We start from the raw sequence: 26,036 nt of genomic DNA, 5'->3' as shown, positions 1-26,036 counted from the left end.
AAAAAATTAGAAACAAAAATATAAATGAGAGATTCAAAGTCTTGCAAGATAAAACCTAGGCTGTCATCTGCAAACAAAGATAAAGGGATAAAAAGAAAGGGAATAGAAAAAGAGGAGGAGGAAAGGAAAGAAGGAAGGCAGGAAGGCAGGAAGGCAGGAAGACAGGAAGGCAGGAAGGCAGGAAGGCAGGAAGGCAGGAAGGCAGGAAGGCAGGCAGGCAGGCAGGCAGGCAGGCAGGCAGGCAGGCAGGCAGGCAGGCAGGCAGGAAGAAGGCAGGAAGGCAGGAAGGCAGGAAGGCAGGAAGGCAGGAAGGCAGGAAGGCAGGAAGGCAGGAAGGCAGGAAGGCAGGAAGGCAGGAAGGAAGGAAGGAAGGAAGGAAGGAAGGAAGGAAGGAAGGAAGGAAAGAAGACCCCAAGGGAGAGCAAGACAGGAGCTGTGTGTGAGGCCCAGACACACAGGTCCAGGGGGAACTGGTTGGGCACAGAGGGAGATGACTTCAAGAGGGTGGTCCTGACAGAATGGTCAACTGTCAAGAAGCAGAATAAGTTAGTTGTGAACACAGAAAAGTAGAAGAAGAAAGGAAGGAAGAAAAGAAACAAATGGACAATCTTAACTCCAGGAAAAACAAAATGTCACCTAGGATGAAAACCAACATTGGTTTATTCTGTGATCCATCTGTGGGTAGCGCTGCAGTATTGATAATAGAAATAATAAACACTAATTGATCTATGTGGGGCAGGGGAGGGGCTCACGAGCAGCACTGAGATGAAATTTCCACTTCTCATAGAGAAAAGCAAATAGATAATCCAAAGCAGAGAAATCAGGAAGTAGTAAAGAGAGAGTGCCGGTGAGAGATATGGATTGGAACTCAAACAATTTGCTGGGAATTAAGTTGTGTGTGCACAAATATAACCAGGAGGCCTTCTCTCACCTTTGTTACTATTAGTTTTTTTAGCACAAGACTTTTAGAATTATTTGCCTCTTAGAAAGAATGTATGTATAAGTTAGACAAAAATTTAAAGGGTAAAAGTTTAAAAATAACAGTGAAGGAAAAAAGAGTTTTATCGGAAATGTCCAAATCTACATGAGGGTTGCAGGATGTCTTAGCCTGTAAGTACTAGCTGCTTAAGCATAAGGACCTGAGTTCACTCCCCAGAACCCACATAAAAAAAGCTGGGTGTGCTGGCACAGGCTTGTAAGCCCAAAGCTGGGGAGACAGGTAGATCCTTGGGGCTCTGGCTAGCCAACCAGGCTTACTTGACACATTCCAAGTGAGTCCTCATCTCAACAAACCAGGTGGATGGTGATGAAGAACACCTGCTTTTGACATTTTCTCTCTCAATCACACACACACACACACACACACACACACACACACACACACAGAGTAATATGATTTGTGATAGAGGTAAAATATAAGCAGAGAAACATAAGCTGGTGGGCTGGTGTGGGGCCAGTGGTACAGCACTTGCTATACATGAGTAAAGACCTGGATTCCACCCCAGCCCTATGAACACAAATAATGGAGTCTTGATTTTGTTTGGGGTTTGCAGGAAGCTATGACACCTCTCTCGGCGCTTCAGGGAAATCCAGATGCATGGGCCACCTCGAGGACAAACATAGGCATAAGAACAGACATGGAGAAGTGAATGGAGTCTTCCTGGGCTTTGAGGCTGTGTGAGCATCCCTCTTCTCTCTAAGACAGACATTTGTGAGAAACCATACCAGCCCCTCTTTCTCTTGTCAGGCCACACGAAGATGAGCACAATACTCTTAAACAGTAATGAGCTGTGCAGTCAAGACGACCTTGAAGAAGTGCCCTAGCAAGTACCAGCCACCTCTGCTTAATGGCCAGGCAGCTGCAGGAGCACAATGGGGGCATGCTGTTGATGAGAGGGAATGAAGTTGTACTCCAGGTGTGATATTCTTAAGGCAGTGTGCATGGATGACACATCACGTGACCTGGAAACAGGGAATGAATAATTAATGTGGAGATGGTGGAGGTGTGTGTCATTAAAACAAACTGAGAAACATTGGGTGAACAGAACCGTGGGCCTGTCACTGTTGCTTAGCCTCGCACGCTCCTGGGGAATATTTATGAGTCTTCTCACATCTGCTGATCAAAAACAGCAGGAGAAGCATGCAAAGGGTGAGCCGAGGTGTCCATCAAATGGACCCACTAATGAGAAAGGATGCAAAGTGCAAAGGCTTTATGCTCAGCTCTGTTGCTCACTGCTCTGAGACAGCTGTAAGATCATTCACTGTCCCTGAGATGCACAGTGGCAGCTCCTCTCTGTCCCTCACTATGGTAGGTGAACAATTCATGCTGAGATTCCAGGATGCTTGACACATCAAGGAGTTCACACCTATGCCCTCGTTTACTGAGGAGGTTCAATGAGTCTAACACTCCCACGTATGCTGAGACATTAAAGGTAATGTTGACTTCTATGCCCTACACAAAGACTCTTCAAGCTTCAATGTTAGGGGGAAATGCAGCAAAAGATGCTTGACTGGTGGACAGTTACATGCGTAATAGATGAACAATGGGAAGACACAGGGAGAGATGGCTCAGTTGGTAAAGCGCTTACTGTGCAGGCAACAGACCTGAATCCATATCCCCAGCACTCACAAAGGAGCTGGGCCGGGCAGTGTGTGCCTATAAACCTAGTGTTTGGAAGGCAGAGACAGACAGATTCCTGAGCTAGCCAGTGAGCTGCAGGTTCAGAAAGAGAGCCTGTCTGAAGATAAATAAAAGGGAAAACCATGGAAAGCCAATGAGGAGGACATAGGATGCCATCTGTCCTCTACCTCATAGACACGCGCACACAGGAGCACGCTGACCTACACACACACATACACACACACACCAAGTACATACAACAAATAGCAATAAGAATCCATGTACAAGAAAGATGGTGTGTACAGACTTCCATTTCTCATCAGCAAATGACAGAAAATGCCCCACAACAGCTAGAGCTGTGTGCATTCTCTGTTTTCCTGACACAGGTGCTCCAGACAGCGACAGGAGAGAGAAGACATCTCAGGCCTGAAATGTAACCCTGGTGTCCACTGCAGGTGCTCACAACAACAAAAGGTGGACAGTGCCTGAGAAATGATACCTGGGGTTGTCCTCTGGCTTCGACACACATGCAGACATCTGCAACCTCATACACACACACATAGAGAATAAATAAAAAGTCACAGCAACGGTACCTCTCAGCATCTTTCTCTGGGAGGCCTGGCATTGGCCCAGCAGCCATGCTAATGTTCAAACACCTTCTTGTCTGTATGCTCTTCAGCAGCCCATCACTCAGAGAGTACAGGGAGCTGAGGCATGGTTGCAGGAGGAGGATGGGAACTGGTCTACATCTTAACTGGTCTCTGGCAACTCACAGTTGGTACCTGGTCACCCAGGGAACAGAGCAGTCTCTCAGTGGGCTGCCCCACTTCAATAGTACCAGCAAGTTGGCTCTCATGATTCTCAGCTTGCTATCTGACAAGCTCCACCAGGCTCCTGTCTCTGCACACCCCCAACACACACACACACACATGCACTCGCACCCCCCTCATGGCTCAGCACAGCCTTAGAACATCCTTTCTGAGGGGTCCCACATTCCCTGGGCTGCCTCTGCACCAATGCAGTAGTAGTCTTTAGTCAAGACTGGGCTACCCATTTTCTTCCACAAACCAATTCTTCCTTCTCTGGCCACAACTCCCTTGACAGCATCTGACTTCACTCTGGTAGGTCCTCCTAGAGAACTACAAACCAGAGGCATTGAAGCTGGAAATGTACATTTCTTCCACTCCCTCACTGGCCCCAACCAGTTTGTGGCCTTAGCTAAGTATGCAGGGTCCATCCATCGCTCCAGCATCTGTGCCCTGTGGGACAGGGCATCCTGTTAATGGTCATGCATGTGGTGCCTGGCCATGGAATGCCAGCATACCTGTATAGCATATTTGAGAAGAGGATGTACAGTGTGCTGGGGGTTAAGATGAGAAAGCTGTGGAGGAGGGGTAAGTGAGCCCAGCCCTACCTGGTCAGCCAGGTCTTCAGGAGGCTGCTCCTCGAACAGGCGGATCTTATCCTCCAGGTTCTTCTTCAGAAGGTCTGCCTTGCCTCTGCCCTTGGAACGCAGCTTTCTTGCCTTGGACTGTGGAAAGAGACAGGTCAGAGGAAATGCTGGTTTCTTCCCAAGCCAAAAGGGATATGTGTGCATGGCTAAAACTGCAAATTTCCGCGTGGGTCAGTGGTGGCGCACACCTTTAATCCCAGCACTTGGGAGGCAGAGGCAGACGGATTTCTGAGTTCGAGGCCAGCCTGGTCTACAGAGTGAGTTCCAGGACAGCCAGGGCTACACAGAGAAACCCTGTCTCGAAAAACCAAAAACCAAAAAACAAACAAACAAACAAACAAACAAACAAAAAACAAAAAACAAAAAACCCCTGCAAATTCCCATCCCATGGCGGTAGGGAGACACTCAGTTTTGTGACAACTGCTGCATAAGAAGTGGATTTCTGCAGAGGTCACGTGGAGCTGACACTTGACTACACTACAAAATATGTTGCATGCAGAGGAAGCAGCAAGTGCAAGGGCTTCATCTTGTATTTGGCTCCCTGGAAGCAGAGGCTGAGCCTAGGCCGGGAGATGCAAAGGTCCTGAGGAGGTCTACGGAATGGGCTAAAGAGAACACAGCACCAGGACAGGAGGTAGACAGGCCAAGCAGAGCTATAGCCTTGGGTCAAGTCTAGCCTGTGCTGGCTCAGGAGGGTGAACACACCTAAGAGGTGTCACTAAAGGTGGCTGTCAGTCCTCAGCCTTTAGGCCGGAGCCCCTTTTTCATGGCTCAGCCATGCTGAACTTGTCTCTGTGTCACGTGCAAAAGGGCCTTTAGGACCCTTGAATCAGAAAGTGCTGAAGGCAAGGGTAAGTAGGCCAGACACCCTGTGCAATGCTCAGCAGAAGCAGAAGAGTGTGGCTATGAGCAGGGCTCGGGGAGGGGGGAGAGGCTGATACTCATGGCTGCCTGTGGTTACTGCTCTTACTGGCCTTGGTACCATTGTGGTCTACTGCAGACCTTAAGATAAAGCAAGATGAGAAGCCCTCGGAGTGTTCAGAGGCCACCATGGCTAGAGAGTAATGGATGTCGGGAAGGAGATGATTAGCTCAGAGCTGATGGAGGCACAGGAGCTGGAGAGTCCACATTCACCTCTGCAATGACAGTCCAGACAGACACAGCCCCTACCTGCAGCTCAGGTGCAGCCAGGGCCTGCTCCAGTTTCTGAAACTCTGCTTCCCGCCAAGCTATCTGCATCTGCTGCTGTAACACTCTTGCACGGACTCTGGGGAGGGCCAGGCTCCGGTCCAGCTGGGTGAAGCAGCCCTGTGCCTCCTGCCTCACCCGGAGCAGGTCTTCTTCAGATAGTGAGACGGCTGCACAGCAGAGTTTCCTGGGAGGGGACAGTGACCATGGACTGGGTCAGAGACAAGATGGCAAGAATTTGGAGAGAGGCTGTAGGCACAACATCTCTGAGCTAAATCCCTGGCGGGAGCAAAGTGCTTAATATGCATACCCATGCCTTTGTGTGCCTTTCTTGAGTGCCTAGTGTATGTGGTGCAGTGTACAACATTGATAGAGTATAAGACAAACGAGGCACTGTCCACCCAGCCACATAAGCATCATGTCGTAAGTGCAGAGGAGGGAGGTTCATTTCCCGTGAACACAGATCTAGCACTGAGTCCTGAATAAAGAATGAAGATCAGAGCAGATGTGCAGCTTGGCCTTTATAGGGGCCCCAAACAACTGGAGCAGTGGGGAAGGGGACTATCCCAAAAGTTGCTGCCCATACGTGGGGTATATTCTTCTATCTGGGCTGCCCTGTCGGGCTTCAGTGGGAGAGGATACATCTAGCTTTGCAGAGACTTGAAGTGCCAAGGTAGGGGATACCCCTAACCCGATCAGAGAAGGGGAGGGAAGATGGGGGAAGGACTGTGGGAGGAGGTGAATGGGAAGGGGGCAGTAAGCAGGATGTCAAGTGAATAAGTAAAATTAAAAGAGGAAAAAGAATGAGAGATCAGTGACTCATTTAACAACCCAGTCCATGCTGGGCCCCACGCTGGGCGCCTGGGTGCTGGGGGCTAAACTGGGTCTCCCAGATTATCTATTCAAGATCAACCGACACCACACTAGGAATGAGGCATATTTAGAAATGGGGTCACTACAAATAAGAGAAGTTTGGATTAGATGGTGCTGGAGAAGAGTCAGGCAGAATATGAATGGTGTCCTTATTAGCGTGGGAGACATAGACACAGGGTGAGTTCCGGCCAGGAGGTCTTAAAGGAGAGAAAATAAGTGATATGTCTATGAATCAAGAGATTCCAAGAGCTGGCAATAATGACCCAGCCTACGAGAAAAACAAGGAGCAGAGCATCTCCTGAGCCTCTAGAGGGGACTCAGCTCTCTGCCCAGGCCCTCATTTTTCTCCCTCGTGACAGAGAAAAACCTGTCTGTGGTTTTAAGCCAAGGTTTAGCTGCTGGGCTGTGGCAATCAGAGGACCTGATATAGGCTACTAACTGATCATCCTCACCCCAGCCTTGAACTTCAGGGAATGAGCAATGCTGGAGGAAGTCCCTCCTTGCTTCCACTTTGGCCAGTGTGCCTCTATCCATGTTCTTCAAACATTTTTCTGTGCAGACAAACAATGTTTGTCTGATTTTCCTGGCAGCGTTCTGTCAACATAGGCTGCATGAAACATGTTCTGTTCGTGCTCTGGAACCAGGAAATATTTGTAGAATACCTACCGCAGGACACCACCGGTGGGCTCTATATGCTCAGATCTGAGTGTAGAATGTGGGACTGAGAAGTTCTAGAAAGTTCTCTGATAGAAATAGAATCAGACTTTCAGGGATGCCCAGGGTCCTCAGCTGACATCATCTAACAACTCCCACACTCTGAATGCCTCTTCCTGACCCCTCTTCCTGGGACAGTCTCTGCCTGTTGCCCTTTGGTAACAAGGAATCTTGAGCTACAGGGACTCTGTCGTGAACAGTCTCTCGTCAGCCTTCCAACAGACTGGCCCTGTGGCCAGCAGAAAGCAGGTATGTGTGAGACAGGATCCTGCCCTGCTCAGCACTGAGCCAGAAACCTGGTTTGGGCTCTGTGGGAAGGGCTCAACAGCACTGCCAGTCCTTAGCATCTATTTCCCCTTTTCCTCAGTGGGTTTGCCGCAGCCCATCTCGTTTTTAAAAGCGTGTTTCAGAACCACAGTGAAGAGCCATTTTTATTTAATGCCTCAGAAATTCAGGTCACAACCCCCAGGGTCTCAAATCAGCAAAGCTTGCAAGCAGCTGGCATTGTGAGCGTGTGGCTTGACCCTCCTTAACCCCTGGAGAAGTCATAAGAGTTTGCTGATGGCAAAGCGAGATATCCCATTACTCCATAAATGGCTAACTCCATGCTGGCCTTGGAAACACTCCCTGAAATACAGGTCCAAATATAATAGAAGGAAATAGTCGTTGGGTAATGGGAATGTCGCATGAAATTTAAACGCATCAAAGAATGCTGCACCAATTGAACTGTGGGAAGGGCCAGGCCGAGTATCACCTGAGTTGACTAATGAGCAATAGTGGTTATAAAAAGTGATCTTTGAGGGTCTCATTCGTACCATGCAGAGGTGACAGTGCCTTGTGTCCCTGGGCAAGAAAACAACTCACCAGAGACTAGAAAACAAATGAAGCCAGGCTCACAAAGGAGATGGGACCAACCGGGGGACTGGGTAATGCAAACCAGATAATATCACTAGCAACAAGGACGGTGGTTCAGTGGGCAAGAACATTTGCTGTGCAGTCATGAAAACCTAACTTCAAGTCGCCAGCAACCACATAAAAAGCCAGGCATGGCTGTGTATAACTGGAACTCCATCGTTGAGGGGCAGTCACAGGCAAATCCTGAGAGCTTGCTGCCCAGCCAGCCTAGCAGAAATGGTGAAGCTTGCAGTTCAGTGAAAGACCTTTCCTTAAGGAAATAAGATGGAGAGTGATGGAGGCCACCCAGCCTCTTCATATGTCACATGGGTGCATCCACACACATGCACACACACACTTACACACACATACATCACACAAACACATATACCTCAACACAAACACATGTGCATACACGCACACACCCCACATATACACACCACACAGGTATACACATACCACACATGCACACCACACATCACACACACACACACACACACACACACACACACACACACACAAAATAGTCGATACCACTCTCTGAACACAACTGGCCTGTTCTTCCGGTGGCAAGATTGGTTCCTGGGAAAAGCACTGTGCAGGAAAACTTGAGTAACTTCCTCCAGGGAGGAGAGTTACAAATAGACACTGTGCCATTCAGCATCTATCCACAGGTCCCCAAGGGCAGCCTAGGCTCACACCCTTCAGATGACATTATGCAGTGCAGAAAGCACCCCCAAACGATTCAGTACCATCACCTCATTTACAGGCCAGCAGCAGTTTACCACCTTTCTCACATGCACACGGAGACTGGTATCCAGCTTAAACACAGGTCTCTCCATCTACACAGCCACTCTCCCTCCACTTAGCCATGTATGCAGCTCCTCCAGCTTCCCCTCAACCAGCACGCAATGTTTTGTGGACCCTTACAATGTGTCAAAGACCCCTTTCTAGGCCAGGCCAAGTCTGAGCTGGCACAAATAACTGCCAAGTGCCCCCAGGAAGTGTGGCTGTCAGACAGAGAGCCCTGGGTTATGCCATCTACTATCCCACTGCTTCCATAGCTGAGTCTAACCTATCACCTGCAGCTTCTGGTGATAAAGCAGGAGTGTCAGTCACTATGGACGGCTGTGTCCTGTAGGAGTAGTCGCTGCATGGTATTGTGTGCAGAGTGACAATCAGCAGCTCAAATTATGAGTGAGTGGGTGGTATGCTAGACAAAATCAGCACAGAGTGGTGTCAAGACTGACTGTCATGTGCTATCTGGATGGCTGCTGTCATAGGGTGGGTTGTGAGGGTCTGAACAACGTCACGCAAGCCACCATACACACTCTTCAAGGTCCCTGAACCAGATAACACGGCTCCTTTGCTTTTGTTCTGTGAGGCAGGGTCTCACTATGTAGCCTAGGCTAGCTTTAAGTTCATGATCTCTGCTGGATCTGAATGCCAGGCTCACAGGAGTGTGCCACCACACTTGGCAAGGTAGCATTTTCTTTTTACTTACTTCCCATTTTCTATTGTGAGTGTATGTTTTGTGTGTGCACACACATGTGTGTGCAGGTACATATACATGTGTGTGCACATGCATGTGGAGACCAGAGATCGATGTTAGGTGTACTCCTCAATTGTTCCCAACCTTATTCTTTTGAGATAGTCTCTGACTGCGCCTGGACTTTGCCGATTTGGTGAGGCTGTCAGAGCCCTCCTGTCTCTGCCTGCACAGTGCTGGATTACAGGCTCTGTATTCAGCTCTTATTGGATTCTGGAGATTCCCAGCTCAGGTCATTATGCTTGGGTAGCAAGCACTTACCCACACCTTCCACTTCCTCAGCCCTTACTTTACTGTGAGACACAGCATCACATGGCCCAGGCTGGCCATACATAGTCTGATTTCCCTGTCTCCACTTCCTAAGTGCTGGAATTCCAGGCCTGACTACCACACCCAGCTGTTACAACACTTCCTGTGGAGGGACCAGGCAAATTTCATTCACTGGCAACCCACTGGATGATTCGGACAGGTCTATGTCCCCCACAGAAGCTGGATTTCCCATCCTTCTGATCTACAGTACATCATCTCATGATAACCCTGCAGGTCATGTGTAATCCTGTGTGACTTACAGGCCCAGTGTATGTGACTAATAAATGCTGCAGATCTCATTTGTCTGGGGATGGCATCGTATTCTCAGCCATCCTGCCTCTCCCTCTTGCAAGGACTACTCCCTTCTCAGTGTAGTGAGGAAGGGTCAAGAGTGTTGGTCACTCTGGATGGCTGTGTCCTATAGGAGTAGTCACCACATGGTTCTGTGTGAAGAGTGACAATAAGCAGCTTAAATTATGAGTGAGTGGGTGACACTCCAGTTCTCATCACTCACGTGAATACCAAGTGTTCCCAATGCCTCAGCTCTGCCTGCTCTTCCGTGCAGGCCTCCGGTGCATCTTGCTGTAGCCTCTGCCTCACGCCCTGCACCAACTCCTGGCCACGCTCTCTCTCCTCTGCCTCCAGCTGTGCAGTACGGGCTGCAGACTCCCGACTATGCTCCTCTAAGATCTGCTGCAGGAAGAGCCAGGGAGCACTGCGCTTCAGCAGCTCCTGTGTCATGGCCGTGCTCTGCAGGCGCCTCAGGTCCTCTGTGGCTTTCTCAGACAGTGACACAGTCAGGACCCGGAGGTCGTCCAGGGCAGCCTGGTCCAGATGCTCCTGCAGCTCCTCCAGGGCAGCAGTGTGCTCGGCCATCACGCTCCTCCACTGGTTCAGGTACTGGACTGCATCCTCTGCAGTGCTGGAGGCCTCGCCAAGGGACACCTGCTCCTTCTGCTGCTCCTTGTGCTGGTGGGAATTGAGAAAGGGCTATTGGATGAGCCAGACCCATGGCTGCAGGAACACAGGAAATCGGGGTGAAGAGGTGCAATACTTTCTTTAGCAATTTTCGGGGACACAGAAGGTATATATACAGTCTTGTCCCAAACAATTTAGAAAACTGCTTGGCAGAACCAAACCCCAGGCACTGGTGATATAGGCTTGTCACACCAGCTGCCTAAGAGACTGAGGCAGGAGGATTATAAATTCAAGGTCAGCCTAGATAACATAGTGAATCCTGTATCAAAGTAAAGAATAAAAATGAAAAGAGGCCCGGGGTGGAGCTCAGTGACAGAGTGCATACTTATTAGCCTGTGAGGTCCTTGGCTCAGACCACAGCTACCCCTCTCCTATATGCATGCACATACAAATGCACACATGTGAGCTTTAAAAAAATTCATGCTTGACAAGCAGTTAGATATTAACTAAAGGCCATGAGGTAGCCCCTCCAGGGGCCGACTTTCTCATCCACAAGTCTTGCTTTCCCCCTGCCTCTGTTTCGTGACCTGTCAAATGGAAGTAGCAACAGCACCGGAGAACCTTCATGAGTTGCACTTAGGAGAATGCCTACAGCAGAGTCTGAGGCAATGCATAACTTGCTGTTGGCCCTACTATGTGTCTGGCATGTGGTCACTAAAACCATGATATGGTTTTCTGGAGTAGGGGAGCCAATGTTTATATCTGTGGGAGACAGCTTAATGAGGAAGTCAGAGGATCCTCTTAAGGAAGACCGTAAGCAAATCCTGGGGAAAGGACCTCCTGAGTGGCGGACACCTGATACTGAGGCTCTACAGTAGGAAAGTCCTGGCCTGCATGAAGATGCCCATCATGGTGTCACCTGTGACAGTGGATCCACAGGCTCCATTCTGTTTAAGAAGCTGGAGCGCCGCTTTTCCATCTGCTCATGCTGTGACCAGTGGGACCATTCATCCAGTCCTCCAATATTTTTTTTAATCAATTCTTTATTGACTGCATGTGTCCGGCCATGTCTGTGGCCTTGGGAACACAACATATAGCCATTGCAGAACCATCACACTTCTGAGTCACTCACAACTGCAACACTTATCAAAAATAACTGCTAAAAATAACATCTGTGAGAAACAGCCAAAACCTGTACTGGAGTCCAGCCCTCATTCCAGACATTAACCTTAGATGGGGCCAAACCATCTAGGAAATGTGGCTCTGGGCTCCCGTGCTTGACCACCTTAATACCTGAAGGGGGTGGTGCTGGTGATAGAATGTTCTTCAGTGATCAGAGTCAGAAGCATGGCTTTCAGTTGAACAGAATATGTTAATAAAAAGCAGTTTCTAGGATTTTCTGAGCAGGCTCTCAGCCTTGGTCAGAGAAACTTCTTGCAGTAGATAGTGGTTAGTACAGAGACACATAACCGGTCACTTTGTGAGAAACAGTGGCTGTGTTATGCCCCTCGTGCAATGGAACACCTACATCACACCTACCCTCAAAGGCTCAGGAAGCATTGGGGAAGAGAAGCAGAAAGACTGTAATGTAAGAGCTGGAGGACTTGGAGAAGCGTTACCCAGACATGACACGGAGGAGCTCTCAACAGCTGTGCCTACAGGCACAAGACCTGCCTTAAATCAAACCATTAAGTCAACATTCTGACATGATGAGGGAGGGGCTCACCATGCCCCATTCCTAGCTGAGGAGCTACAGGCAATCTACAGGTACAGGAGAGAGTCGGCTTTCGTCAGAGATGTGATTCCTGGTGTGTAGCCAGTGGTGCAATGGTCAGCCTTATCCTCATGTGAATATGAACAACACCAATTACACTTAGTATGGAGGGCAGGGAAGACATAGACACAGAGAGATATAGACAGAGACACAGAGAGATGGCTCAGTGGTTAAGACTACTGGCTGCTTTTCCAGAGAATCTGGATTTAATTTCCAGCACCAACATCACAGCTCACAACCATCTACAATTCTAGTTCCAGGGACTTCAATACCCTCTTCTGGCCTCTATTGACAGCAGGGAGGCTTATGGTGCAACACATATACATGCAGGCAAAATGACATACGCACATAAAAAAAGCAAAAATAGAAGACATAAAGTTGAGAGGGGTGGGTGGGGAAGAGAGCTGGGAGGGATTAGAGAGAGGAAGTGAGGAGTGGAGAAGATCAAAATGCATAATATTCATGTGTGAGATTATCAAAGAATAAAATTAAAAACCAGTATCCAGAGATGCAGCTGAAACCCCCTGGCTCTCCTTTCTCTCCTCTCTACCCAGCTGAACTGATATGCTACCTTATGTCACCCTGGGATCTCCGAGGCCCCATGTGACTTCTGAATCTGTCTTGATAAAGCTCTGAGTACTACATCAATTCGAGTGGTTGCTTAACATTCATTTGGCCACCTGTAAACTATGGTCTGTCTTCCCAAGCTCTCTCACAAACTCCCTAAATCACAAACTCAGGGTCACCTTCTCTTCCCAAAACTTTTTTAACCTTCTCCTTGGTCTGAATGTAGAGGGTCATCCCCCAGACTGGCATACCATGCCTCCTTGAGTTGGCCCTGCTTTTAGCTAGCTCCCCTCCAGCACTGGCCTCACCCCTTCACAGACTCCAGCCCCGTTCTGCTCTCTGCTTGCCAAGTGCAATAGTGCACTCTGGTTTTAGTGCTCAAGCTCGGAAGACAGTGCTGGCCTGCTGCCACAGCTTTGCGCTCATTCCTCTTGCCTGCTTCAAACATCTGTTTGTCCACAGGTCCCATCCATACTGCGCATGTTCTGGAAAGCTTTCCCTGGTGGAACAGTGACTGTCACTATTGCACCTCATAAGGATCAAAGACATCATTTTATCTAATATACAGCACTAATTAAACATAAAAACATCAGGACCTATCATTGTCCTCTAATTCCCTTCCAATGCAAACATCACTAGTCCACCACAAACTCTGCTATACTGAACAGAGAATCCTCCTTCACATAGCATTCTAAGAAGTCACTACTAATCAACCACAGATGGCAGATCATGGCATCAGCTCTGACCATCATGTGCTGACAGCAATGGCTGTTACTCTGTGAGAAGAAGGGCTCTCTGGAGATGAAGATCACAATACCTCACATACCTTCTGCAGAAGCTCTCGCCGTCTCTTGGTTATTAATTTTTGGTGGAGCCTTTTCTTTTCTTGCTTTAAGTCATTGTCCAGCTTCTGTTTTATAGAAAAGGTTTCTGTCTGTGCACGCTCCAATAGCATTTCCATCTGATCTTCGTCCAAGTAGCCAGCCCTAAATAGAGAAGATGGAAAGTTAAGGAAGGTGGGCTCCTTCCCTTCCCTCCACAGGTGTGTAGTTTTTACTAGGCTGGTCTAAGCTGGAAACCCCCAGGAGGAAAATTGCTGCTAAGACACAAGTATGTTACCAGCAGAGTGAAGTCAGGATGCATGGAGACGGAAGGACAAAGATCTGATGGGTTAGAAATAGGCAGACACTTGTGGAGAAAAAGTTGTCTGCAGAGACCATGGGGTATGAAGAGTGTCTCTTTCCAAGAAGAGGAGATCAAGAATCCTGGGTCAAGAGGAGAAAGAGAGACAAAGAGGACTGTGGTCACCTGGCAAGTGATTCAGATGCTATGGTCTGAATGTTCCCTTCAAAATGCATGTTGGCATTTAATTTCCCATGAGTCTTAACCAGTGAGGTAAGTCAGAAACGGCCAGCAAGAGGGGAAGAGAAGTGACAGGGATGGACTGTGTGTGTGTGTCAGAGAGAGAGAGAGAGAGAGAGAGAGAGAGAGAGAGAGAGGCTATAACTGTAGAAGTGGGTTATCTGTGAAAGGGGAGTCTTATTCCCTTGCCAACCCTTTCTCTTTCAAGCACTGTCATCATGCAATGCCTTCTGCATGGTCCAACACAGAAGTTAGCCCTCAGTTGGTGAAGTCTTAACCTTTCCAAGATCTAGACAGAACATACACCAAATAAACTCACATTATGTCCAGCCCATGGTGTTCTACAACAGCAGCAGAAAAGAGACATCTCCAAAATGTGGATAACACCCAACTCGTGAGGTCCCAAGTAGAACAAACTTACAGTACAAAGGATCAACCAACCCCCCACCCCCAAATTGAGCCTCACAGCTTACTGTATGTCAGCTACGCCTCTGACCTTCCAACGGGATTCACATGTCAGCACCTGGGTCCTGTGCCTTCTAACTGAAACTGACTTACAACAACCACTTCGACAGGTGGAAAGACTTCCCAGCCTCTGTGACCCATGAGCCAGTCTCTATACTGGCTCTCCTAGTGTCTGTCCTGGTGTTTCTATTTGTCCTAAACCCTTGATAAGTGTATGCGAATGCTGGCAGCTTTCTGACTACACAGAATAGCCAATCTCTGGGCAAGAAGAAGAAGAAGAAGAAGAAGAAGAAGAAGAAGAAGAAGAAGAAGAAGAAGAAGAAGAGGAGGAGGAGGAGGAGGAGGAGGAGGAGGAGGAGGAGGAGGAGGAGGAGGAGGAGGAGGAGGAGGAGGAGGAGGAGGAGGAGGAGGAGGAGGAGGAGGAGGAGGAGGAGGAGGAGAAGGAGAAGGAGAAGGAGAAGGAGAAGGAGAAGGAGAAGGAGAAGGAGAAGGAGAAGGAGAAGGAGAAAAGAAGAAGAAGAAGAAGAAGAAGAAGAAGAAGAAGAAGAAGAAGAAGAAGAAGAAGAAGAAGAAGAAGAAGAAGAAGAAGAAGAAGAAGAAAAAGCATCCTGTCTTAAATAGTAAGGTAGAGAGCCAGAGAGGAAAACACTCAGGACCAGCTTGCAGCCTCCATATGTATGTATACACACACACACCATGTGCCCCCAACCAGACAGACAGGCAGACAAAGACAGAGAGAGAGAGAGAGAGAGAGAGAGAGAGAGAGAGAGAGAGAGAGAGAGAGGAGAAAGAGGGAAGGAGAGAGGGAGAGAGGGAGGGAGGGGAGGAGGGAGGGAGAGGGTTCTGTGCCCAGCATTTAAAACAGAATTTAAAATAAGAGGTATGATGGCCTTCCCTGGAAGCTGCTCAGGGCAGCCAAGCAGCTGCTGTTTCTTCAGGCTGAGGCCAGGAGCCCTCCTTTCACTTCAATGAGCATTAATTAGGAATTCCAAGCAGACTGCAGTGATAAATCCATTATCATCTCAAGATGGGCACTGCCTACATAATTTGCATCTTATTGAATCTTTATTAACTACAGCAGAAAGCTTCAAAGTCCCCGGAACATGACTTGAGGTGTAGAACCAATTTATAAAACCATGCATGGTCACAAGCAGGCCAACCTCACTATCCTGTCCCTGTTTGTTTCAGACCTAGATAGCACATCTCACTGTTTACAAGGAGGCTGTCTCAGAGCTTGGCTGGGCAGGAACTGTGACAAGAGGCATGGGGGGAGCTTCTGAGAGCCCTGCTTGGCAGAGCTCACCTTACCCTGCATGGTCCCTAGTCAGCTCAAGACATGTGTATACTCAGCTGTGAGTGCCAATACTAGTCTTGAAGGGAGGGGAGCTGTTCCACCAACAGTCAATGCCATGCTTCGTAGATTTATCCAGAAAATGTGGCTCAGAATTTGCTCTTCCAAACAGCCCAAGACAGGAGCATGAAGCCATGAGTCAGAGCTGGCAGAAGCTGAGTGGTGGGAACATTGGGTGGGGTAAAGACATCATTCCATCACATGGTTGTCTTGACTACCATGTATGTTTTTAAAAGTCTACTGAGAGGAAATTTTACAAGACATGAACCTTGCGATGAACCAGATGACAGCATTTGGCCATAGTTGACAGCAGGGCCTGGTCTTGGGAGCAGGTCAGCCTCCCTCTGGTGTTGGGCAGGAAGAAGCGGACAGGGTCTCTGTGTCTCTAGTGAGGCTACATGCTCTTACCTCTCATGTTTATGGATGAGGCTTGTTAGCTGGGTAGCCGCGGTGTTCAGCAGCCCTTGCACACGGCTCTCCATGGCCTGTAGTCTCTGGACCAGGTACTCTCTGTGGCCAAACCTCTTGCTGAGCTGGTATCGCTTGGTGGCCTGGAAGAAGTCCATCAGCTCTTCTACATTCTCCTGGTTTACAACATAAGATGTGTGCCACATTAGAATGCTAAAAAATGTCTCTATGAACATTTAAAATATGACTTTTCCTTTGGGAAGATGGTCCGCAGACCAGCATTAGGGTGAAGACCTTGAACCTCCATGCTGTAACACAGGCTATACAGAGGAGAGATGAGAAGAAGAGTGCTCTGAGAAGTGCCCTGGTGACCGGATCAGACACCGCCCCCAAGCAACATGTCTGCACCACCAAACGGGACCCTATGTGTTATCCATCCCATCTCTTACTTGTACCCACCATTCACAGCCCAGCTGGGGATGTCCCACAGCCTTACACTATGGGACAAATGTTGATGTTCTTGGGTCAATCAGCCACCTAGCCAGCCCCAGGGTGGCTAAGGAGACAAAATAGGCAGGGCAGGTACAAAGAACAGCAGAAGGGAATCATAGTAACACTTGCTGGCAAAAGTCTGTGTGTCCTCTGGGATATCTCTGGGTAAGAACACTCTGAGACTCTCTCTCTCCCCCATTTTAAATGAAGGAGAGAATTATTATTCTTAATCTACAGATAAGGAGACCAAGTCCACAGTATGCATCACACTGCTGGAAATGGCTGAGCACTGATGAGAAAATCCAGTTCACATCATGCTGCTGGAAGTACAGAAATACAGAAGTCAGAAATCTGAGTCTGGGTTACAGACGCTTTGGTCCTGGAAAGCTTTTCTTCAAACTCAGCGTCCCAGTAACAATACTGGTCTTTTCAGAGTGGCTGCAACAGTGGCCATCCCAGCAGGCATTGCTGTCTCTCTCTGTGGAGACACTGGATATATACTTGAGACCCACTTGAGACCTGTGATGGCTGGACAGTCCCCTTTCCACATAATCTATGACCTGTCTATGTTCCAACATGTGAGCATTGGCACTGTCCAGCAAGACACTGTGTGGTCAGGAGTATGAAGCAAAGCTGGCCTTCCCCTGGGCCTTCCAGGCACCAGAGTTCCCAAGCCAGGATTATTGCAGCAACACTCAATCGGTTTCTGGATCTGATGGAGTCAGATCCCCAAGTCATCAGGAGCTTCACAGCCAGCTCCAACACCTGGACAGCACAGAGTGTACTTGATACTAATGCCAGTGGGTGGGGTGGGGCACTATTTTTTAACAATGTCATGTACTCTTTTCCAGTGTCTAGTACTAGGCATAAGTGCTGTGCATCATGGGAGTGTGGTACTCTCAAGAACCATTCATATATTTGTGATTTTGTGAAGTCCAGACACGTACCCGAGCAGCTACTATCACAGTAGTTAGTGGGCAAAATCTAGTCCCATGTAGAGAGGTGGTGTGTGCTCTCTGAGCATCTTCTGAGCATCTCTCTAGCTTCCTAACAGGCCTGGATGATGACATCTCCCCTCCTGTCCCGTATCAGACCCCTTCAGCCTCTGCGAGAACCCCAAATGCTAAAGGTTGGCAGGTCATTCTCAGCCGACAATACCAAGGCTTAGAAGATGAAGGCTGAGTCCTGTAGCCTCTAGGCTGCTCCTCTGTTGTTCTACGTCATTTCAAAGTCATGAAATTTCCCACAATACTAAAAGGCTCAGAGAACTACCGTCACTATCAACTAGAAACTGGTTCACTTACACCCCTGATTATGGGCCCATCTAGACACAGACCTACATCTACTTCAACTGGTGTACACGTGCATGTGTAGGTGCGTTAGCTATAATCTAGTGGTGTTGGTACTACTGTGTGTGTGTGTGCTGTGTCAGTGTGTATGTGTGTGTGTGTGACACATTTTATGCAAAGCACAGACTTGCCAAGGATGACTACTACACCAGGACCCACAGCTGATAGAGGAAGAATCAGAATCCAGTCTAAGTCAGGCTGAACCCATGGCTTGCACTACGAGCCTCCTCTGCCTTCCATACCAGAAACTGACTCCTTTATCGGAAGAAGGAATACAATGTTCACTGGTTCTCAGCACAGAAGGAAGACAGAACTAAGCTCTAGGAGGGAATAAATGACTGGAGGTTTAGAGAACACCTCTCTGCTGGGCAGGCCTGAGTGCAGGCGTACCTGTGTTTTAGAATAGTCTTGCAACAGCATTTTAGCCACCTCAGGCCTCAGTTCTCCTTTGGCGACAGCACTCTGTATCTGGGTATAGACGATGCTGTGTAACTCGTTTCTCTGAAAAACAACCAGCTGCCTGTGTGCTTGGGCAAAATCCTCTGCTTGGTGCAGAGCGAAGGACCTCTGCATGTCCTCCTGCTCCAGCCCATGGAGGGTCCGCAAAAGGTTGCTGCACTCTGCAGCAGACTGTGAAGAAAAGAGAAACCTGTGAGAGGCAGACAAACTGAACGTGAACACACATATGTGCCCACAAGTGCATATATGCACACAGATAATACACATAGGCAATGGACACACACCACATTCAAAACAGACAAACAATGAACTACAAACACACACACACACACACCCTGTATTGCATGCACATGCCATGCACAGGCACAATGTATGTGTACATGCAACCACATATGAGCCATGTGCAATATATATATATGTATGTATGTATATACATATATATTAATCTTATATATAATATTAATTATTATAATTATATATGTAATATATTAACATATATGCAATATTATCATATATGTAATATTATAATTATATATTATATATTACATATATATTATATGTGTATTATATTATGCAATATATATTGCACATGGCTCATATGTGAGATATATATATATATGCATATATATATATTGCACATGTGTATGTCTGCACAGATGTACATATTTTCACTGTCTATGTGCATGTGTGTGCACACACAGCAGTACATCAAAGGCAGGCAAGTGTGTGTACATACATGATACTTACACAAACACACGACAGCACACACACACGCGTGCACACACACACACACAAGCTGACAGCTGCTGAGTCCTGGAAAGATGCCATTTCAACCCATCCTTTCCTGTTATCTGAATTTTCTGCCAGAACAGCTGTAAAACAGAAAGTTCATAGTGGGCGGGCATGTGCCAATTTGCAAATCAGATTGCTTGAACAGTGACTGCAGAAAATGGAAATCTCTAAAGTGTCAACGGATGGCACAGTTAGACTCACAAGATAACTCCTATCCCTTTCACTCCCAGTGTCAACGAGGAGAAAAAAATGTCGGCAATCAGGCCTGGGCTTGGCTCCTCAGGGAAGAGAGAAAAAGCTCCTGAGAAATGGTACTTGGCTGCCTGTGTTACGGTCTGGGGTGGCTGCACCCCATAAGCAGGACACCCATTCCTACCTTTATAGGTTCATAGGACCCCAGTGGGTATGTCAGGTGACACTTCCATGTGTGAGGGTATAAACCCACCTGTGTGTGTGTGTGTGTGTGTGTGTGTGTGTGTGTCAGAGAGAGACAGAGAGAGACAGAGAGTTGTGTGTGTGTGTGTGTCAGAGAGAGACAGAGAGAGACAGAGAGTTGTGTGTGTGTGTGTGTGTGTGTGTGTGTGTGTGGTGTAAATGCACACACCTGTGTGGAGGCCGGAGGTCAATATCCAGTCTCAGTCTCCTCCTCCTCCTCCCTCCATCTCACTTATTGAGACACAGTCTCTCCTGAACCTGGAGCTCACTGCTTCAGCTAGGCTGGCTCGCCAGGAAGCCTTAGGGATCTGTCTCTCCCCTCCCAGATGTTACAGGTGTGCTGCCATGCCTGCTTCCACATGAATCCAAACTTGCGTCCTCACATTGGCACAGCAGGCACTTTACCCTGCCCCAGTGTCTTGATGTAATTGGATCCCTCTTTCATTATCTGTGGGTAAATTGGGATTGAGGGAAGGCCCCATCGTGGGTGGGTATGGCTACATCACATGAGATCCCTTAAGGAGGAGTGGAGTGAGTACTCACTGAAAAGAGAGACGGCCTCTTTCCTGTGAGGGTGGCAGAGTTGGCCCAAGGGCCATGCTTAGGTGGAGGCAGCAGCCACGCCAACATCTCGTGGGCCCTGGGCCGGTGCTCCTGGCGCCTGCCACCGTTAGTGCAGGAACTTAGAGCACAAACATGGCAGAGGCCAGGAGCTAGCCAAGCCGCTTGCCTTTTCTAATACCTCCCGCTACAGCAACTCTTTAAGGTCTGGGTTCTGAAACCACACACAGAGAAGGCAGCATGCTACTTTGTCAGAAGAATGGCAGGACAGGTGAGCATGCACATGAAGACAGCGTGGTCTGAACTCTAATCCTTTATAGAAAAGCTAAAGCCACGAGAGCTTTTGCTGTTTTGCTTTTATTGTTTCAGAGTTTCAGGTATTTATTTTATATGATGAGTGTTTTGCCTGCATGTATAGATGTGCATCTGGTATCCCCTGTACCACCTGGAACCACATGTGTGCCTGGTACCAACACATGGATGCCTGGTACCTCTGAGATCAGAAGAGGACATCATACCTCCTCTTGTGAGCTACCTTGTGGTGCTAGGAATTGAACCCAGGTCCCTTGGGAGAGCAGTCAGCGCTCTTAACTGCTAAGCTGTCTCTCCACACCCTTGTTTTGTTTTAAGAGGGAAGGTCTTACACATCCTGTTCTGGCTATGAACTTACAAATAGCTGAGGCTGCCTCTGAACTGATCTTCCTACTCTATCTCCCAAAAGCTGGGATTACAGGCATAAGCTACCATGCTTAGAGAAATCCACATATTTAATATAAGGTTTTCTATTTTAGATGTTGTCAATAAATGTGCATTAGTAAAAGGAAAGTATCAGATCCCTGCACTCCCCAGGGCCAAATCTCTACTTAACTTTCATTGGAAAGAGCCTTTCCATGGAGAGGAGGCATGGCCAGCAGGGTGCCTCAGCCAACAGTAGGCTGGCTTTGAGCTATCCCAGAGCTGCACCAGGGTTCTAGTTCACTCTATGCCATCCAAAATGTGAGGTTATGATTTCCTCAATTATGCTTCTTGTTCTATACTCAGCAAGACTGGCAGCCTATAAAACTGTTTTATAAAAATACGTCTATCAGGGGTGCAATGTCAAGTTCTTACACAGAAGGAATCTTTCTCTTTCAGATGTTTAAGAGGGAGTTTGGAAGCCTCTGTGGACCTAGGCAGGATACAGGTCCTTAAATTGTCAACAGTGCCTAGGTATAGAAGATAGACCACCACACACCCATTCTGTGGGTGTCCGTAGCATTTCCAGTGGTCTGCTACCACTGTTTGGGTACTATTTATATCAGATGAGGAGGCAGACAAGGGAAGTCAGGACTTCAAGTAGTCTAGGGAAGCTGAGCTGTGAAGTTCTACTTTCCTGGGCTTCAGTTTCCTCACCTTCAAATGTATATATTTTGTATGTTCTGTGTCTGAGGTTTCCCAAAAGATGAAGCCTCAATTTGACACCATCTAGAGTCACCTGAGAAGAGTCTCAATGAAGAATTATCTTAAACAGGTTGGCCTGTGGGCGTGTCTATGGGGGCTTGACTTGATTACATTAGTTAGTGTGTAATGATCCATGCTGAGAGTGGGCGGCACCATTCCTTAGGCTTGGATCTTGAACTGTGCCAAGTGGCGAGAAAGGGCTGAGCACTAACAGACTTATGTTCATTTCTCTGTGTTCCTGAGTGTAGGCGTCCCAGGACCAACTTCAAGTGTCTGCTGCCTCAACTTCCCAGTCATGATGGACTATAAATACCCTGGAACTGTGAGCTGAAATAAACCTCTTCTCCTAAGCTACTTTGTCAGAGTACTTTATGACAGCAACAGGAGGGGTACGGTGGCCTGAAGATGAAATCCCCCTAGAGCTGACTTGGTTCCCCAGCTGGCTGTGCTGTCTGGAAAGTTTATGGAACCTTAGAAGGTGGAGCCTTGCTAGAGGAAGTGCATCACTGGAGTGAGCTTTTAGGTTCTACAGTATGGCCCCATTTCCTGTGCATGTGTGTGCGTGTGCGTGTGCGTGTGCGTGTGCGTGTGCGTGTGTGTGTGTGTGTGTAGAAGGTGTGATTGCTCTGCCTCTTCACTACCAGGCCACCCTCCCTCTGTGCTGCCATGCCTTCCCTGCTATGATGGAGTCTATTTCTCTGGGACTGTTGGCCAAAACAAACAATTTCTTTCTCAGTTTGCTTTTCACCAGGGCCTATGATCACAGCAACAGGAGAGTAGCTAAAGCAAAGTTAACATGCCAGCACCCACGCAGGGTTGACATGGGCACTGACTGAAGCCCTCGCTTCTCTTTATCTTTTCATTTATATTAAGCTTTTAGGTGACTCATGAAGACAAAAGCATCTGACATATTGATGGGCCGCCTTGTGATGCTTCAGTGTGTGTATACACCACATAACGTAGAGCCAGGTCCACACAGCTACCTCCTCCAACACGAATCATCTCCTTGAGGTGAAAACACACAAATCCTCTGGCTTTTAGAGATACACCGTCTTTCAAGGTGGTCCGAGACCACTTGGCTGTGCTATGGGCAGTAGATCATCTCCTCCCTGTGCCTTCTGGTGATCCAGGCTCCACCAGTGTCTCCTCTGCTCTAACTGTGCCTCAGAGTCCAGAGCCCAACCTCCTCCATCTGGACCAGAGACCCTACCACATATTAACTTACTTTATATTAACTTACTTCACACACAGTCTTCTGAGGCGAACAGATGAAAAATTACCATCTCTATTGTCCAAAAGGTAGAGAGGAGACCCAGGGAAGCCAAGCCTTCTGGATGAGCAGGATAAAACTCAACCTCTCCCCCCCAAAAATGGGAGCTGGAGCCTTTGAGCATCAGGGGACATGCTCTGAAAGCCATAAGGAGTAGATATTATTTTTTAGTACAGGCTGGCCTATTCTATTTTTATAGAGAAAATTGAAAACGAAAAATCAGAACAAATTCTGATGAGATGATACTGGGATCGAATCAGTACACAGCAAGTTAAGCACATTCTCTCTGAGTACCTTGCTTTGGGAGATACGGCTGAACCACACCCAGTGATAGAGCATTAGAGAAAGGGGGTGCCCAGTAAAGCTGGAGTGGGCAGAGTAACATCACCCCAAAATTCATGCACATGTCTAATTCCTGACCCCGTAACTTCCAAGAGTCTTTGCAGGCTGAACCAAGTTAAGGATCTCATATCCCAGGTCCTGAATCAAATGAAAAAATGTCCTTACAGGAGACAGGAAAGAGTTAATAGGGTTCCAGGTAGAGGCTATGAGAGGATAGAACAGGAGGTGAAGTGACTTAATTACAGCCTGAGGAACACATGGAGCCACCAGCAAAGCCCTCCCTAAACACTCCAGAGGGACCTGGGCCATGCTGACACTCAGAATTGTATTTCCAGACTACAAAACCACAAAAAAATTAATATATTCTCTCTCTCTCTCTCTCTCTCTCTCTCTCTCTCTCTCTCTCTCTCTCTCTCTCTCTCTCTCTCTCTCTCCTTCTCTTCCCCCAACCCCAGACATCAAATATATGGCACCTTGTTCTACCATCCACAGGGGAACTGGTATAGCACCTACACATGCCACAAGCCCAGCCCTACACAAGATAGCACTGAGGTAAGGCCAGCCCTGGAACAAGGGGACAGGTGGAACACAGTGAACCCTGCCTGTCCTTTACTGCAGTGGTGTCTGTGCTGAAGACTGAGTGGCCCTGAGCCACCAACTGAGAGCTTTTTATTCACTTTTGTGGCAAGAGAGAGCCTGTGTTTGCAAGGCAGGTGGAGTCTGGAAGCAGCAGTCAGGCACTCTCTCTAGGTTGCTGGGCCTGCAGGGGACACAGGTAGTCAGACATGTGCAGGCATAGGTCACATGGTCTGGACAACCATCTCTTTTACTGGGAAGACAATTTAGACTTGCTTGGCTATGCCTGGCAGATGGCTTCTCTCAAGTTGGCAAGTGGTACCCTGACTACTTTTCTCTTCCCACTCTGAAGGGTGCTCAGAGGACTTAGGATACAAAGGTACCATGTACAGAATCAAGATAATTGTATAACAATGTTTTCCAAATTAACACTCTTTCCTAGAGGGAGGAGAGCGGCTCATAAGACTCAAGAGGTAAACAAAACCAGCTAAGCTCAGAGAGTAAATGAAACTCATAAGGCTCCTCCCCACCGTTACATAAGCAGTGACACTTGTTTGGGAGAAGGGGCTCTTCCATGGAACTGCCTGCAAGTTGGGCAGGGAGCCCAAGGGACGCTACTGAGAGTCATGACTCTTGCTGCAGGCTTTTAATGGTGATGTACTTCTGAATCTCCCATACTCCCATATTAACCTCAACAAACTCAACTTGTTCACTAAGCTAGACTCTAATGGAATCTTTTGGTTTGGTTTGGTTTGGTCTTTTGGTCTACCATTGGTACCATTTGAGGGGAGTAGACGTTTGTTCAGGTCTCCACGGGAAAAGTCACACAACTGTCCAGGCTTGCCTAGCTCCCACCCTGTTCAAGACAGAGCTCTGATTTAGCAAACAGTACTCCCCAAGAGGATACATGTACTCTGATATCACAACCAATCATGAACTGGACACGCCCCTTGCTAATGAAGCCTTTCTACTCTCCCCATGACCACTATGGGACCACAAATGGCAATCTCGCATAACATGGCTGACTTGTGTCATAGGTTTTCAAATATGGGGATATTCCATTAGCACATGAGCTTCTTGAATGTAAGAGGTTGGATTAAATTCTTGTATCTGTAGCCTAAAGGAAAGAGGCAGTAAGTTACCCATAAATCCTAGTGATCTATCATGGATGAATAGATAGGGGGTATAAGGGTATGTGGATAGATGAGTGAACAAGTAGAAGTGTAGATGAACAGACAGGTGGGAGGCAGGAAAGGCAGATAGATGGATGGATGTAGGTGGAAAGAAATATGTGTGGTTGGATATACAGACAGAAAAGTGGGCGGTGAGTCAATAGATAGATACAATAATGCATGGATGGATTAGTAAATGGGTGGATGCATGAATGGGTGAATGAGTGAATGTCTCTATATGTGGTGGGTAGATTGAAGAGAAGGTTGATTGAATGCATAAATAGAAGATGAGTGAATTAACATGTCCATGAATGGGAGGATGGATGTATGCCTGGAAGGCTAGGGATAGGTAGAGGGATGGGTAGGTGAGTGTGTGTGTGTGTGTGTGTGTGTGTGTGTGTGTGTGTGTGTATGCATGTATGTATGTATATATGTATGTATGTATGTGTGTATGTATGTATGTTGAATTTATGAGTGGGTAGATAAATGGATGGGTGGGTAGAAGGGTGGACTGATAGATGAATTAGTGAATGAAGTAAGTGGGTAGATGTGTGGGTGAGTAGATAGATGGGTGAGTGGATGGATGGGTGGATGGATGGATGGATGGATGGATGGATGGATGGATGGGTAAAAGATGGATGGATAGGTGGATAAATGAGTGGCTGGGTAGATAGGTGAATTGATATATGGAAAGATGGATTGG

The 26,036-nt window shown here is 47.7% G+C and overlaps 1 protein-coding gene across 3 annotated transcripts in view; it reads right to left on the bottom strand.

Moving 5' to 3' along the window:
* Window positions 1-26,036, bottom strand: part of Evc2 (EvC ciliary complex subunit 2) — a 91,180-nt gene that overhangs the window by 31,525 nt on the left and 33,619 nt on the right. For all 3 annotated transcript variants that reach the window (XR_004607358.2, XM_034509306.2, XM_034509307.2), the window contains 6 exons: window positions 18,677-18,916; window positions 16,446-16,621; window positions 13,686-13,845; window positions 10,115-10,569; window positions 5,244-5,448; window positions 4,035-4,151 (listed from right to left, as the gene is read on the bottom strand). Coding sequence is in view for 2 of the 3 variants with exons in the window: in XM_034509306.2 (XP_034365197.1) it covers window positions 4,035-4,151; window positions 5,244-5,448; window positions 10,115-10,569; window positions 13,686-13,845; window positions 16,446-16,621; window positions 18,677-18,916 (1,353 nt within the window). In the remaining variant the exon portion in view is untranslated. The remainder of the gene's footprint in view (window positions 1-4,034; window positions 4,152-5,243; window positions 5,449-10,114; window positions 10,570-13,685; window positions 13,846-16,445; window positions 16,622-18,676; window positions 18,917-26,036) is intronic.

The sequence above is a fragment of the Arvicanthis niloticus genome, chromosome 7 (assembly GCF_011762505.2).
Source record: "Arvicanthis niloticus isolate mArvNil1 chromosome 7, mArvNil1.pat.X, whole genome shotgun sequence".
Classification (NCBI taxonomy): Eukaryota; Metazoa; Chordata; class Mammalia; order Rodentia; family Muridae; genus Arvicanthis; species Arvicanthis niloticus.
This window is presented reverse-complemented; position numbering and strand designations above follow the sequence as displayed.